Source organism: Protopterus annectens, chromosome 10.part0, assembly GCF_019279795.1.
Source record: "Protopterus annectens isolate FY-2018-M chromosome 10.part0, PAN1.0, whole genome shotgun sequence".
NCBI lineage: Eukaryota > Metazoa > Chordata > Ceratodontiformes > Protopteridae > Protopterus > Protopterus annectens.
The window spans coordinates 1608312480-1608330257 of NC_056744.1; the positions used below are offsets into that span (position 1 = coordinate 1608312480).

At 38.5% G+C, this 17778-nt stretch overlaps 1 protein-coding gene across 2 annotated transcripts in view; it reads left to right on the top strand.

The window, feature by feature from the left end:
• LOC122813785 (gamma-crystallin S-like) overlaps window positions 1–17778 on the top strand; it is a 455826-nt gene that overhangs the window by 305557 nt on the left and 132491 nt on the right. The window contains exon 1 of one of the 2 annotated variants that reach the window (XM_044086288.1): window positions 15665–15927. The exons of the other annotated variant lie outside the window; for it this stretch is intronic. Within the exon in view, the coding sequence (XP_043942223.1) occupies window positions 15919–15927 (9 nt within the window). The 5' untranslated portion in view covers window positions 15665–15918. Of the gene's footprint in view, window positions 1–15664; window positions 15928–17778 lie in introns of those variants that run through there. 2 annotated transcript variants of the gene reach the window in all.

The window sequence follows — 17778 nt, forward strand, 5'->3', positions numbered from 1 at the left end:
ATTAACCGTGTTAGTTGATATGCAATTACTTGCCTATGTGTTCTAAGTAGACCTTTGCAGTGTAAATTCAGATCACCCAATGTCCAGAATTTTATTTAATGTAGCATCTATCAGTGGAGTAGATAATGGAGGTGGTATACATATTACTGCTAAATAACTTCTGTGTGAACATCCAGGGAAGTTTGTACAAGTAGCCAGTTAGGCTCATTGTCTGAGAGTGCCTTGCTACTGCACAGCAGTAGTGGGGACTGGCTTGTCCCCTTCTGTACAATAAGTAGTGGACCTCCTATATGCTTAGTGCCCATTCTATTGTCAACCAAAGATATGTATATATATATATATATATATATATATATATATATGAGTGTGTGTGTGTGTGTGTGTGTATGTGATGCCCCTCCTCTTGGCCAGTGATCAAGGAGTCTCAATCCTCACCACAGACACCAATGAGGGATGTTCACTTAGAACAAAAATAGATACACACAGTATTTCCAGATGCAGCTGTTTGCACCAAATACAATTTCCCTTAAGACCACACAGGGAGTGCAGTCAGTCCTGGGGCTGGGTTTCCCTCGCTCTCTCCAGCCTCCCAAATAAGACTCCCCCAGTGCTCTGTGACCCTGCTTCAAGTAGCTGACACACAAACACTCTTTGAGATTTGATTTTCACACACACACACACACACACACACACACACACACACACACACACACACACACCTGGGAAAGGCTGGCACAGATTTACCAGCTATGCCCCCTCTGCCCAGACTGTAAAGTAAATAATGCCACCAGAACACCCCAAAGCCATTTACTCTAGGGCTCTTACAAGGGCACCCTATTATACTGAGTAAAATTAATGCTAATACGCATGATAGTGTTTGACTAATGTGGCAAGGCTTTCAGGAGTGGCCACAGTGACACCAAGTAAATATAAGTACTCACAAAGGTTAAAATATTCTCTAAAAGATCAGCCACAATGAAAATTTTAAATATATTTAATAATAAATAATAAAAGAACATGAAAATACTAAATATCTATTTACAATAAACACCAGAGTTTCGATCACATGAAATATTAAAAACAACAGAGATGGATAGATTCACACAGATACAGAAAAACAGTACTTAACTAATCTCACTATATTTTCCTGACTGATCTAGGGAATTACTATTCCCTGGTTACTTGCTAAAATAAGGCAAGATGAAGTGGGTGAGTGATTCTTCTTTGTGTCAGGTTTCAAAAGCAGACATCCCTGAGACTTCTGTCTTATCTAGTATTAAAACATCATTTCAGTGCTGGTTTACAGAATTTCATCACACACATCTGGTTGTCTGACTTCTGGTTCCCACACTACCCCTTTTTCTAGAAATTGAACCAGAATCTAGCACACAGGTGTCATAATACACACACATAGAGTTTTGCTAAGATGTGTTACAACATCTGGAAGATGTAAAACAATTTTAACACTTCCATTCTTCCTTCAGAGCTACTAAGCCAGGCTTCTCACAGACATTTCATCTCTGGCTGTAGTCAGAACTGTAAGACACAATTTTTATGGCCTAAACCAGGTAATTTAATTTCAGAGTAGTTTTCCAAGTTAGCTGGACTGAGATTAACCTTTTCTTTTCCAGTATCCTCTGTTACAATATATTGATTTCAACAGTTACTATACAGTTACAATACAGTCCAACATACAGTTGTATTTCTTTTCTGTCCAGCAGGACCCACTGCTGATACATTTTTAATACAAGCAGCTTTACAAATACATTTTTCAACACAAGCATCTGTACAAATCAGCTTGGCATACAAATAACATATAATTCTTTACAAAACTCTAGCTAGCTATGTAGCTATGCTGGCATATGTTACACATCCACTGCCTTACTTCTCCTGGAATAGCTGGCAATACCTCACATCATCATATATACACACACACACACACACACACACACACACACACACACACACACACACACACACACACACACACACACACACACACATATTATATATATATTTATATACACACACACACACACACACACACACACACACACACACACACACACACACACACACACACACACACACACACACACACACACGTATAGTTCTAATAAACATAAGACATGTGGAAGAAACAGGTAGTTATATAAAACCTGCACAGTGGGAGGAGGTCTTTTCATTATATTTCAGAGGAAGACATGATTGCAAACTATTTGGACTTGCAGAACTCTGCAGATATTTGTCCTTTGGATGAGATATTAAATGGAGGCCCTATCTGCTTAAGTTGGTGGCAGCTCATTTGAATGTAAAAGATCCCATGGCACCGATCAAAAAGAGTAAGGGTCCTTTATTTATATACAAAAATAACTATTATTTACAAAATATTTGCATATTTACATATACGTTTGTATGTACAAATATATAAATATACAAATCTGTTTGCACATATTCATAATCTCCATTACAATCATACTAAATTTTCATCGCTATTCAACCCCCACTCCTTTCTCCATAACCACCATCTGATTTTGCTTAATATTGTTGCTAAAATACATTTACAATTAAACATAATTTCATTTATTCTTTCATTCCATATAACCCATATAACATAAAATAACTTTTTATCTATTTTTTAACATATGCTTTACTTCTATTCTTATATCAATATTTAATCATATCCATTTTTATTGTATCCCCTTATTGTATATCTTCTAAAAAAAAATATTTACATAGTTTTCTCCATAACTTTTTTTTATTCTTTTACATTTCAAAAACACGAGTTCTGCAGTTTCTTCTTCTTGACAATGCAAACATATTCTATCGCTTTTTTATATGCCATATTTCCTTTTACTGGCAATTTACTTTTTATCAATCTCCACAGAAGCCTTTATATTCGACTTTCTGATTACACCATTTGCTTCTTATTTTTATAGCTTTAATTTTTATCTGTTAGATTTTCCTATGGTTTTACATTGCAATGTTTTAGCACTACATTCTTATACCACATTTTTCAATATTTTTCTGTATCATCAATTTTTTATTTTCCACAAAAATATTTTTTCCTGGTAACATTTTATGTATTCATTAATACACTATTTTTCTCTTTCACTTTTTATTTTTTACCGTACCCCTAAAATGATCATACTTATATTTATACAGTTTTACTACTAATCTCTCATCATTTTCATTTATCCACTTTAACACTTTGTACAAATTTAATGAAGTAGCATATACCACTGGGTTAATTGGGTCTATGGTTAATTGTCGAAATGAATAACCATTGAATGGCACATCATCGAATGCAAAGCATCAAAACTCCATTCACCGAAAGTGCACTTCATCGACCCTGTAAGACAGGGAAAGTAACTACTTGGCCAACACTTCCCCATCTCACAAATGGCTGCATTTCAAACCCACCCACACACTCCCCTAACTATATATAGCAACTCTGAGATTGCACTACATTGGGTTAAAGAGAGATGAGTGTTGGCCAACTAGTTACTTTCCCCATCTCACAGGTTTGATGAAATGTACTTTCTGTGGATGGAGTTTCGATGTTTTGCATTTGATGATGTGCCATTCAATGGTTATTCCTTTTGATGATTAACCATAGACCCTTATTAATTAATCCTAAACCTCCTTCTTCTTTATTTACATACAAAACTCCTCTTTTGACTGGGTTTAATCTAGAACCCCATATAAATGAAACAAAATTATCTGTAATAATTCCTTGTCAAATACTGTTGGCACCATAAATACACTTGCTAAGTATGCTATTTTTTCCATCAGTATTGAATTTATCAAATAAGCCTTTTTTTCTGAATGATAATTATTATGTTCTCCAGAAAAGACAGGTTTGTTTTATTTCTTCTATTGTTTTTCCCATTGAAGTCTACTTACATCTTTATTCCCAAATTTTTTACCTAACACAGAAGTTTCATTCATTGTAAAATATATACCGGAGTCTTTACTATGCCTCCTAAACCTTTACTTTTCTTTTTATTTAAAACCATTTCTATTATCTCTAGACACTCATGTGTACAAATTATTACTTCTTTAATCCAAATTTATTTTTATTATAATTTATTTCACATACTGTCACATTCATAAGTAATGCAAACAGTATACAACTCATTGGACATCCCTGTCTTACACCACTCTTCATATGTACCTCTTGACTTAACCAGCCATTTACAAGTATTTTTACTGTATTATTACTCTATGCTGACATACATAAGTTCCTTTCTCACTTATATTATATTATTTCATTATTACTCATAAGATTTCATGTCCATTTGTATTAAATGCCTTATTAAGGTTTCCTATTATGATTTTTGCTTCTTCTTTTCTGTTCATAATATCATCCACAATTTCTCTATCATTAATAATTCTTGACAACCCTTCCCCTTTATACTATATATGCTATCTTCCATAATAGTTTCAAATCTCTTTTGTATTATTTTCATAAAGATCTTATAATTGCTATTATTCAGTACTATCAGTCTTCAGTTCTTTAATTGTTTTCTATCTTCATTTTTCCATATGAATTAGTATTCCACTACATATTTTTTTACATAAAACCTTCATTTAACCTTCATTCAAAATCTTTAAAAATATTTTTTGCCAATCCCTTAAAATTTTATACATTTCATACCCTATTCCACTTGGGCCTGCAGCCAAATCTATATTTATTTGTCCTAATACTTCATCTAGCTCATTTAAAGAAATCTATTTTTTCCAATTCTTTATTCTCTTTTTCTGTTAATTTTTGTACTTTCCAGCTATTTTACTACCTTCTTTTTTCTTTAAACATTTCTTGCACATATTGTACTACACTATTTTCATAATTTTTTCATAGATTCATAGGATGATACTAGGCTATTGGCCCGGAGGCCCTTATAAGCCTAGCCAAGAATTTCGCCCATGTTCCCTCAAAATCAGCACCCGATTCCCCTGTCCATCAGGGACACGTGGGATCCCAGGGATATATTTTCTGTTTCCCATCCAGTCATCCATGTTTCTCTTAAAGAGGGCTAGAGAGGTACCCTGCTTGACATGGAGAGGGCGTCTATTCCACAGATGGGGGAGCCTTTGGGACACAAATCTATCCCGCCAACAAGTTCTATTAATGTCACAGACCAGGTTAAGGATTTGAGTGCAGGTTGCACGAGTGGAGTTTGTCTTATGGATATGCAGCAGCTCCATCAAGGCTGGGTCTGAAATGGCCTTGTATGCCAGACACAGGTCACCTCTGAGCAGTCTGTATGAGACTGAGTAGAGGGGCAGGGCTTTTAGCCTATCTGTATAGGATAGGTGTTTGAGACCCTGGAATTTCCTGGTCAGGAACCTCTGTGGTCTCTCTAACTGCTGGATGTGCTTGGCAAGGTACATGCTGAAGGGGGCATTGTACTTGATAATGGGTCTGATAAGAGAGGAATACAGGGATGTTATGACCTCCTTGTTCTTGGATGAAATACCTTTATTTATCAGGTGGGCCATGTAGAAAGCCTTCCATACAATGGAGGCAATGTGGTGGTCGGAGTTCAGGTTGCTATCAACCTGGGTACCTAAGTCCCTCACAATTGATTGCATGCTTAGTACATTGTTATTAATGTGATAATTAATGGGGATGACATTTTCCCCAAAGGGGATAACAATGCATTTCTTGGCATTCAGTTTGAGGCCATGCTTCTGGCACCAGTCATTATTTTGGATAAGGCCCTCTTGGAGGATGTTCACATCACTGGGGGAATTTAAGACAGCACCCAGCTTGTAGTCATCTGCAAACTTGGTCAGTCACAGACCACTGGTTTTGGCTTACACCTCAAAAAAGTATATCTCAAGCAGTAGAGGCACCAAGACAGATCCTTGGGATACACCGCTCATTACGGGTCTACTACTAGAGGTGGCTTCCCCTACTTTGACTGAGTGGGTTCTATCGGTGAGCCAGTTAGCTACCATCTAGTAACATACGGGTTGATGCCTAGCTGGGAGAGTTCATCTATTATGCCTTAGTGGGGATAGTGTCAAAGGCTTTGGCTGGGTCATGCACAGTCTTCCCCTCGTCCATAGCTTTGGTGACTGTTTCAAAGAAGTCGACCAAGTTTAACAGCCATGATCTCCCTTTGACAAATCCAGGCTGTGTGGGGTCCACATTTGGAGGTTGCCAATGTCCTTGTTTATAAGGTCCATGATAATGCGTTCCATGGCCTTGCAGATCAGACTAGTTAGGCTGATGGGCCTATAATTGCCTGGGTCAGTGGACGCTCCACCTTTGTGTAGAGGGATGACAGGGGCTGTCCTCCATTCAGCTGGGTCTGAAGCTGATGCTCAGGCTTTGGTTGAATATGGTGCCTAATGGAGCTGAGTGCTCATACCCGAGTTCATGTAGGATACAGCCAGGAATGTTATCAGGTCCCATGGAGACTGTATTTTTTGCCTTTGAGAGGGCATTAAGGATCTGCTCCCTGGTGATGAGGGGAGCGGGGCAGGTGTTGGGGATGTCCTGGTTTACTGATGGGGGGACAGGGGTGAAGTTTTCACTGTATGTGTCTGCCAGCAGGATGGCTATATCTATGGCGCTTGTGTATGTGGTGTTATTGATCACCAGTTCAGAGCAGATTTGGGTGTTGCCTTTGAGACTGCAGACAGAAGGCCTTTTGATTGTCCTTGGTAGATGTGGCCAATTTGCACTCAAAGTTATCCTTAGGGGATTTCACCAATGAACCTATTTGCTTGTTCAGACAAAGGAGAGATTGCTTCCAACTTGGCACCTGCTCCTTCTTGGCCCTGGACAGCAATTTTTTTCCCTTCTATTTTTTTTTCTGAGTTTTTTGTATTTCTCCTTTTACATTTTTCATTTCTCTTATTACACTACCATCTTCCTTTACTAATCTGCTTAAGTAACTCGATATTTTTTCTCTTTAAAATATATTTGCTTATATAAAAATTCTTGTATTTTTTCAATATTTCTTTCATATAATTCTTTTTCTTTGGCAAAATACCTTCTATCATTATCTCCTAAATCTTCCAATGCATTGTCATAAGTTCTTTTATATTTTTCTTTCTCTACTTTTTCTGACATCATATTGTCACTGTAAAAAAACATTTTTTTTATATTTTTCCTTATATATCATCCACCATTCAGACCAATGTTTATAAAATGTTCTCATAATAAATGATCTTCCCATAACTAAACCGGCAGTTCAAGGACCTCACCAAGCCTGGAAACACAAAAGTACAAGTATAAAAACTTTTGGATTTATTTTAAAAATAACAATAATGTGAGTGCTTTCGTTTAACAAGTGTAAACTTCATCAGACAAATAAGTAAAATCAAACCAACATTTAAATAATGCACAACACATTCTGATTCAGTGAAGTCACAGATAACATCACAAAAATAATTAATTATTTTAATAATATTTATAGGTTCATAGGTAGGTACTAGGCTATCTGCCCGAAGGCATTTATAAGCCTAGCCAGAATGTGTTGGCTTTCGCTGTCCCCTTAGATTAGTTCCCTGTGCCTCTGTCCAGTAGAGCCACTGAAGTGATCCCCGGGGTAAACTTTCTGTTTCCCATCCACTTGTCAAGGTTTCTCTTGAAGAGTATTAGCAAGGAGCTCCGTCTAATGTAGAGTGGAATCTTGTTCCAAAGCCTGGGAAGTCTCTGGGACAGGAATCTATCCCTCCAGCTAATCCTATTTATTGTTGTGGTGAGGTTTAGATCTCTAGAGCGTGTGGCTCGAGGGGATAAGGTTTTCTTTAGGTGGCGCATGTCCATCAATTCTGGGTTGGACATGGCCTTGTATGTCAGGCAGAGATCACCTCTGAGTAGGCGGTATGCAACCGAGTACAGCTGGAGTTTCTTCAGTCGAGCTACATAGGGCATCTGTTGGAGGCCAGTGATCCTCTTGGTGAGGTACTTCTGTGGTCTTTCCAGCTGTTGCAGGTGTCTTGTATGGTACATCCCAAATAGGGCTTTGTACTCTATGATGGGTCTGATGAGTGATGAGTAGAGGGGCACAATGACCTCTTTTGATCTGGATGCAAACCCTATTGTGATTAGGTGGGCCACATAGAAGGATTTTCTAACCACTTTGGCAATGTGATTATCAAAGGAGAGGTTACTATCTACTTGGATCCCCAGATCCTTTATTACGTTTTCCTTATTTAGGGGACTACCATCTATGTGGTAGTTTGTGGGTACTTTGTTTTTTCCAAAGGGGATGAATATGCACTTTTTGTCATTTAGCTTGAGGCCATGATTTTGAAACCAGGTATCCGTCTCAGTAAGACCCTTTTGGAGGATGTCTGTGTCAGCCAGAGAGTCAATTATAGCCCCTAGTTTGCAGTCGTCTGTGAACTTGGTCAGCCATAGTCATCCTGTGCTTGCCTGTACCTCTGAGAAGTATATGCTGAACAGGAGAGGTCCTAGAACTGAGCCCTGGGAACGCCGCTTGTAACTGGTTTAGAGTCAGACCTAGCTACCGCAACTCTCACCATGTGGGTTCTGTCCGTGAGCCAGTTGGCAACCCATCTTGTGACATAGGGGTTTATGTTCAGGCTGGTGAGCTTGTCTATAATACCAGAATGGGGAATGGTGTCAAAGGCCTTTGCGAGGTCTAGGTAGGCTGTGTGTACCACCTTTTCCTCATCTATAGCCTTGGTAACTGTCTCAAAGACATCCACCAGGTTTAGGAGGCATGATCTGCCCCTAACAAAGCTGAACTGGGTAGGGTCCAGTGTTTGGAGGTTCCCAATGTCTCCGTTAATGAGTTCCATGATGATGCACTCCATAGCCTTGCAGACCAAGCTAGTCAAGCTTATGGGGCGATAGTTCCCGGGGTCTGTTGTGGCTCCACAAGCTCGCCTTGAATGATTTTATGAGGGATCATAGTTTCTTGCTGATACTGATCAGGGATGTCATCCCTTCTTGGGATTTTACTCTTTTCTGTACTAGTTTCCTCCTTCTATTGTATAGCTTGTTTATGGCAGGGGTCCACCAGACTGGTTTCCTTTTCTTGGAGGAGTGAGTCTTGGTTTTGCTTGGGATAGCATGATCCATGCACTCTTGTAGGTGCCAGTAGAATGCATTACTAAAGGATTTTGCAGCCTGGACAGTGTTATCCTTTAGCTTGAGGGCTTTGAAACTTTCCACCTTGGTCTTAAGTAACGTGAAATTTGCTTTTGAAAAGTTTTTCAAGATGATTTCCTTATCCAGGGGTGGGGGCAGAATGTGGATATACAAAGTCATTTGTTTATGGTCAGATCTAACCAGCAAGGGGTTGACCTCTGGTGTGGAACACCGGTCGCTCATGTTGGTGATGACCGGGTCCAATATGTTGCCACCTCTGGTGGGAGTGTTGACCAGTTGATCCAGGGCATTTGAGTTTATAAATTCTAGGAAATGTTGGGCAAGGGAGTTAGTACTTGAGTAATTCTCCCAGTTAATGATTGGGTAATTGAAATCACCCAATATTAGGGTGTTTGGTAGGACCTTTATGTTTCCCAGTGTTTCCAGAAATGCGGAAAGGGGATCCTAGGACATGGTGGGTGATCTGTAGCAAGCTACAATTTGAATTGCAGTTTTGCCCATTGTTAGTTGCACGTGGATTATCTCTGAAGCATCGTGCTGTGCCACTAACCTCGAGTTGTGGTATCCTTGATGAATATGGATACGCCCCCATTTTTTGTATTTCGGTCTGGGTTCTGTGGCCGAAATGTATGGTATGAGTTGTAGCCTGGTAGTGCTGGGGTACTCTCTGGAACCTTAAAACAGGTTTCTGTTACTGCACATATATCGATTTTCTCCTTAATGAGGAGTGCCTCGAGTGCATGCATTTTGAGGTTTAGACTTCTGGGATTGAGAAGCATTACCCTCAGATTTTTGTTACTTGTGCTATTTACAGCGGTGGGTTTGCCTTTTGAGCCTTGCCTAAAAAAGGCACTATGGGGGTGGCAAGAGCCTTGGCCAGTATTCGAAAGCCTAAGGGTGACAGGTGCAAGCCGTCTCTAGTGAAGCAGTGTGGCTTGTCAAGCATGTCATCCCAGGTGGACAGACACTGGATCCCCTTTGAATGACACCAGAAACTTAGCCAATTTTTGAAATTGATATTTTTTTCTTTATACCGTGGTATCATTCTTGGTGAGGGCAGGATGCTACTCAGTTTCAGGGTCATACCGGCCTGGGCTACATGATCAGAGAGCTCTTCCATGTCTCTTTTCATGTAGTCCAGGGAGGTACAGCTCAGGTCATTCACACCAACATGAACAATGACAGAGTCATATTTGTACTTGTTTTGGAGTGACCTGAGTGCTTGTGTTATGTGGCGGATCCTGGCAACCGACAAGCAGCTAACCGTTACCTTCTCCTTATTCAGCCTAGTGAGTGGGATGTCAGTGTACCTGACTATAGAGTCACCTATTACTAGTACATTGGGTATGTTATTTTGCCTTAAGGGCTGCGATTGCGTGGCACACTGGTTTTGTGAAGTATGTGTTTCATGGTTTGTGTTGGGGGGTGGAGGTTGCTTGGCTGTCTGCTTTGGAGGTCTCTGTTGCTTTTGCAGATTTTTATTTAGAGCCTCTGAGTATGTTTTTGTGTATTTATGTGTGTTTTTTGCCAGTGCTGGTTTAGTGGGTCTATATGAGACTGGTGGTGTGATGCAAGTATTTCCCTTCTCCTCTTGACTGTCTGATCCAGTCTTGTGTTGAGAGATTTTAGCCAGCAGTTTGGCTGTATAATTGCATGTCTAGCATTTATTTAGTGTTTGGTGGTAAGAGGAAAGGGTTGTCTGTGTACATGAGGCAGTTGTAACATTGCCTCAAAATGCCCAGATTCACCAGTTGGACTGGAGAATACACCTGAAACTGCCCTTTGGACATGTCTGGATAGGTGCAGTGAACTGTTTTACTGAATGGCTGGTAAGGTCGAATAGAGAGCCTAGTCCTTCTGTACAGTATAGGGGGGTCTAATGCTAGGGTTTATAAGTGCTTGCTATGAGTTTTGAGCAAGTGTCAGGCTGAGAAATGAATGGCTTGAATGCTTAAGTTGAAAGTTTGTCAAATTCCAAGGGAAAAATGAAGAGGAGACTTTGTGGAGCCAGGAACAGTTATACCCTAGCTAACCAGCGCTGCCCGGCGAGCAAAACTGGGCAAATGTGGTTTTTATAGCAGGGAAATGAAAGAGATAGAAATTAGCTCAAAATGGCCAATAAACTACTAATTTCTGGGCTGAAACCACTCCTCCAGGGACACATAGGCTGCTCAAAGCTCTCCTCTCTCACAGCTGAACAGAGAAACTTCCTTCTATCCAAGTAAGGTATGAGCAAACACAGAGATTTGTAACACAGCCCTGAATTCAGCACTAACCTGAAAGCTGGACTATACTATCTTAGAAAGGTGGGAAACAAGTATATATATATTTTTTTCAGAAAATAAAGCAGATACAATAAAAAAAACACTTTAAATCACTTTACATCAAATTTTTATCTATGTATTCAAAGGTTTTATTCATTCTTCATTAATTATTTATTGTAACTTTTTAGTATCATTAATTCATAATTATTTATATTATGTTTTTATTCATTGTTTATATGTTTGAACATTTTAGGGTATTAAGGAAATTGAGGGGTTAATTCTTTTTGTGATGTTATCCGTGACTTCACCCAAGCAGAATGTGTTGTGCATTATTTAAATGTTGGTTTGATTTTACTTATTTGTCTGATGAAGTTTGCACTTGTTAAACGAAAGCGCTCACGTTATTGTTATTTTTATAATAAATCCAAACGTTGTCGTACTTTTGTGTTTCCAGGCCTGGTGAGGCCCTTGAGCTGCCGGTTCAGTTTATTTTCATTTGTTTATTCCTTGTTTTTTTATTATCTTTGCATAACTGTATTACTAATCTCTTCCCTTCTCCATTCCATACTTTCTCATTTATTCTTTCTATTCCTTTACCCATTTTATATATTCATAGTTTTCCGTAATATGTAGCCATATTGCAAGATGATCTTACAATCCTGTTTTAACTACCTCTCCTTCTCCTATAACTAAACCTTCTGATAATATAAAATAATCTATTTCCATTCTATACATACCCCTTTTATATGTCCATGAATGTTTGTCCTAAAGTTTTAATTTAACACATTTATAGCTTTTAACATTTTTTATCATTTCCTTTCTTTTTATGCTTGCCTCTTAAATCACAATTAAAATCTTCTGTTATTATAATAGTCATACTTACAATTAGTTGAAGTATATAATGTTATAATTGTATATACTTGTTCTTTCCATTTTAAATCTACAATGGTTAATCTTCCCAATTTTTGCTGAAGTTACTTCTACTATCTTTACTGTATTTCTACAGTTTACAGCTATTCCAGACAATCTCATTTCTGAAATTTCAGATTATCTTTCCTCCCTATAGTTTCTCTGTTTGTAATCTTAGTTCATTTGTTAAAAATCTTGTCTCTTCTAATATAATTGGATCTATATCACATGTATTACACCACTCCAAAATTCCTATTCTTCTTATTGCATTCTTAATACTAGTCACATTTACAGATGGCACTCCAAAATTTTCAATTTTTCCCCTTTGCTTGGATTTATAGGTAATTACTAGGCTACCTTTCTTAATAAGCTATTCTAAATCTAACAAATTTCCTTCCCAAAGGTGAGAATCAAACATTGTATCTTGTGTCTGTGCATCAAACACTTTAACCATTATACCAAGCCATAATCTTTAGCTGTATATGTTCTTTTTCATCCATTTCCTTTCTTTTTTCCTTTGGTACTTATCCCTTTAAATTTTCTTTTTCTTTCTTTCACCCTTTTACTAATATAATTCTTTGTTTTCCTTTTACTACCTCCCAAATTTCAGAACCTTCTTCTATGTCGTATTTATTATTTTTTCTCATCTAATTTTTCTTCTATTTCTACTACTTCTTTTGTTCTCTTTGTTCATTTTCTTCTTTTTTTTCCTTTCTCTTATTTTCATGTTTTGCAATCCATCCATAAATGTCCAATTTTGCTACATTTATAACATGTCAATTCATATTTTTTGCATCATGTCTAATTTCCCACAAATATAACATTTTCTTTTGTTACAGTTCCTTATTAAATGTTCTTCTTTTCCTCAACAACATATGTTTTGGGTTGTCCCCAGTATTTTACAACACCCCTATTTCCCTCCACATGTGCAATGCTTGGTATAGGTATAATTTTTTCTCTTTCTATTTTTAACACAATATTACAGTCCCAGCCACCAGTCCACAAACCCCTTTTGTCATAGACTTTTGCAATGTCCAGTACTTCTTTGCATAAGGCTTTCAAATGTTCTTTCAACGTCCCTCTTTCCAACTCTGTTCAAATGTGTACATAAATCTTCTTTTTTGTTTCCCTGTTAAATACTTTTATCACATAACGATTCCATGGGTTACAGTCTTCCTTTTTTCACATTATCCAAGAAAATTTTCCACTGAAAAACAGTCTCAAATATAAAGTAACTAAATGTCTCTGTTAATGAGAAGAAATGCTCTTACCTCATGTGCTTTTACACCCAAAGAAGCTAATTGTCTCACACTTCATACCACTCCATTACTTTGTCTTCTTTACTTTGAATACTTACCACGTACTTCCATTTTTTCATTTTCTTCTGCCTTCTTTTCCTGCTACTCCACTTTTGCCTTCTTTTACTTTCTCTGCATATGTTTTCTTTTACATCTCACCAGTATTCTTTAGGATTGTCTCTGCATTATCCTTTTGTATTTTCTCCATAATGTCCCACCAGGAAATGTGTCCTTCATTTTCTGGTTCACTGTGCACCACCATTTCTTTAAATAAATCATCCTGCAATCCTCCCGACTGGAGGGTTGTGATTATACATTCATCATTTGCTGACTCATCTCCATCAAACAAGTTTCTTTGAAACATTTCCTCAGAATCCTGCACACATTCTCTGGTCTCAATATTTGCTTTCTCCTTCATTTCTTTCACCACTCCATCATCTCCTCTCTATCTACCTCCCTGTTTCTCCAGGCTGCCTCTGCATCGGGAATGGAAACAGGAAGTGCTCCTCCAAAATGTATACCACTCACAACAATGACAAGTAGGGGAAGATTCCTGATACTCTGGCCAAATTTCCCTTAGTAGTATAAATACCACCTTAGGTCTTCCCTGAAATGATGCTGCTACCCTCATGGGAATAAACCAGTCAACAAACAGTAAATAAATGAATATATATGTAGATTCATCATGTAAGACTAGATGTATAGGAATGCAGACTTAGGCATACTTTTAAGCACAAATGCACAGTTACAACAAGCTAACTGGGGATGAGACAAGCAGTACTGCTGGAAGGGAGATATCAGCAGAGCAAAGTTAGCACTGCAGATCATATACTAGCTTTTTACATAGACTAAGTTCTATCACTGCCATTAAAACTGCTTAGTGATGAATTTCTTGTTCAGTCTTTAGAAGTGTGTGTGTGTGTGTGTGTGTGTGTGTGTGTGTGTGTGTGTGTGTGTGTGTGTGTGTGTGTGTGTGTGTGTGTCTATAAAATACAGCCTGATTTGAGTAGTATGCATTATAAAATAAAGCAAGTAATAAAGTAGTAAATAGAAAATGTATTTATTTTTATTTATTCAATTAATTATTCATCTGATGATGAGTGGGTGGGCTGACTGTTTTAGTCATGATCAGGACCAGAGGTATGTATCATGGTAAGATGGTATAACATGCAATGAGAAATAGCTGAACATTGTATAAGCACAAGTTAACTTTCATCGGTTACTTTTGATGTGTTATGAAAACCCCCATTACCAGCTATAACTCTGTTTTGTCCTGCTATTTCTTGAGTTTATGTAAGTTACTGATGTTGCTCACAATTGTTCCTCATGGCCTGACATAAGAGATTTCTCAGTTTGTTTCACTGTCAACTATGCAGTAAGATTTAGATTGAAAAGAACTCAAGTATTTACATAAAAGTGTCTCTTTCTGGCATTTTTATGTCATCCCCTATGCTTTGGGCATGATGGCATATCAGGCTTTTACCTGAATACATGTATGCCTTCATGCAGGAAATATGCCCTCCCTTCATCTGAGGGGTCACCGACACAATAAATACATAACACTACCCTTATGATAATGGCACACTTTCTGTAGGCCAGCTCATCTGGATGTACAGTAACCCAATCTGATTCACAGGCTTAGGATATACAATGTCTAGTCACCAGTTTACTGCAGAAGCCTGCTTTTCTAGAGGGCTTATGAATGCAAAGCCTTAGCTCAAACAAGACATGTTCACTCAGTGACTATAGGTACTGTAGTTACCACCAAGCTGGAGTCAGATGATGAGTGTAAAGGATGGGGTGACAGAAGTATGGATTACAGGAGACACCAAGTGCTTGTATACCTGAAAAAAGTAATCTTTTTATTTTAATTTTCATGCAAGGAAAGTCACGCTTTAAAACTCAGCTAATGGCTAGAAATGCTGGTCTCAACATGCTCATGTCAACAGCAAGAAACTCATAGTAATTAATGAGAAATCCATGGTAATACTGCAGATAAACAGAAACTAATAAACCAAAGAGGTGGAAAAACATACCATGAGCGAGTCTTGGTACCATTTTCTGCTTTGCTCGTGAAAATCGCTTAGACCTCAGCACTTCTCTTTCATACTAATTAATCTAGTGACTGATTCAATGCAGTAACGTGGCTTTGTAGTCATATTCTCTGCATATGCATTTTCTTTCTTATTTTGCATGAGAGCTTAGCCTTGCTTATAGGGTCTATTCCAGAGGGATTTAAGAGATTATGACATGCCAGAACTGTATAAATATCTCAATTACACCTGCATTTCCCATCAGTGGTTCATGCTGAACGTCAACAGGACAAGCAACGAGAACGATAGAAATGGGGAAGGTACAGCCGTTGTACGTGTGTGTGTGTGTGTGTGTGTGTGTGTGTGTGTGTGTGTGTGTGTGTGTGTGTGTGTGTGTGTGTGTTCGTGTGTGTTCTAGATTGTCTTTTAACTCCAACTATTTTTCTCTGAAGTTTCAATTCTGGTAGCCTCATTTGAAAACAGTGGCACACTTCCTTGTACAATGTGTAACCAACAGCAACAGCAACATTTGTTTGAGCTGATAACTGTTTATTTTCTTTCATCCTTCTTGTGCATTCTGTTGCAATACATTAACCTTCTTTTTTACAGAGGCCACATAAAGAAAGGAGGTGGCAAGAGGTTCATGGTGCTGGTTTCAGTTTGTCAGTACTGGCCTTACAGATGAGATACAGGATGCACAGTTTGTTGAAATTGTTTGCCTTGAATTCACAGCAAGTTTGCTTCATCCCAGGGGATGACAGCTGGTTTAAAAAATGTGTCGCCTATGTTGCAATATGTGGTGACAGCCACGTCAACAGCCCAGTAATAAGGTCTCAGACATCCAAATAGCTAGAAATACATGTAGAACAGGAGGGTGGTACTGTAGCTTTCATTTACAGCCCATATAAACTGCCTGTGCTCCACTGGAGATAGTGCAAAAAAATGGCAAGTTTGCAACAGCATCTGTAGACTCCATGCATCTCCAAAGTGATGTTTCATGGGAAACAATGGTGTATCACTCTAAATTGCCCACAAAACTCCCACCCAGTTGCATAGTTACATCAAGGAAGGGGTATATAAGTGCTGTAAGCCAAATAGCCTACTAGAGGAGCATACCGCTCAACCTCTTGGCACAAAACATCTGGGCAAAACCAAAAATAATGGGGAGACAAAAGCCTAAAAAAAGGGACGGATTATAAATATTGATCTTATAAATTTCAAAAGTTGCTATAATGACAAGTTTTGTGTTGGCATGCATTTTCTAAAGGTTATGAAGTATGAAACTCTAATGTCTTGTCATTATTTAGTGACCTTAATCCTCAGTGAGTTGCAAGAAAACCATACATTTTATGAGGAACAGACCAGAAATATGAAGCAAAAATCTGTACATTCTGCAAGACAGTTGAGAGGTATGTGAGGTGTTGCTGTAGAAAGACGCTGCACCTTTTTACCACCTAGATTTAAAAAGTCATCAAACCAGGATGTGCAGCGGTTAGCGTTGCCGCCTCACAGCAAGAGGTTCTCCGGTTCGATCCTCGGCTGGGGTGCCTTCTGTGTGGAGTCTGCATGTCCTCCCTGTGGTCGCGTGGGTTTCCTCCGGGTGCTCCAGTTTCCTCCCACATCCCAAAGACATGCAGTAGGTGGATTGGACACTCTAAATTGGCTCTAGGTGTGTGTGTGCATGTGTGTGCCTTCTGTGGAAGGTTGGGCGCTGGGCTGGCAACTCAACACTGTAAAACTCCACTGCCAATCATGAGCGGACGGTGATCCGCTGTGGCGACCCCTAACCGGGAAAAGCCGAAAGAAGAAGAAGAAGATCAAACCAGGATGGAAAGTATAGAGTCCTAGCCAGCTTAATTCTAGACTTGCTTCCAGAGTTGTATCTATTTAAATGTTTGATGAGCAGGCATTGTGTACTAGGAGAAGAGTGTTTTGGCATGCAAATTTCTTCCCAAAGGTACATTGTTTACTGCCTATGTCTACTGTAGGTGGTGCCCTTTGATGGAAAAGTATTGTACCTTGCACTCAGTGTTTCTAGTAACAGCTCTATCTCAGTGGAATGCTAAAATGGATTAAGCAGTCACTTAAGGAAGGTGCATGGAATCTTTCTAACCTTTACACTACATATTGTGTAAGTAATATGAAACAGACTGTCGGTGACAAAACTGCAA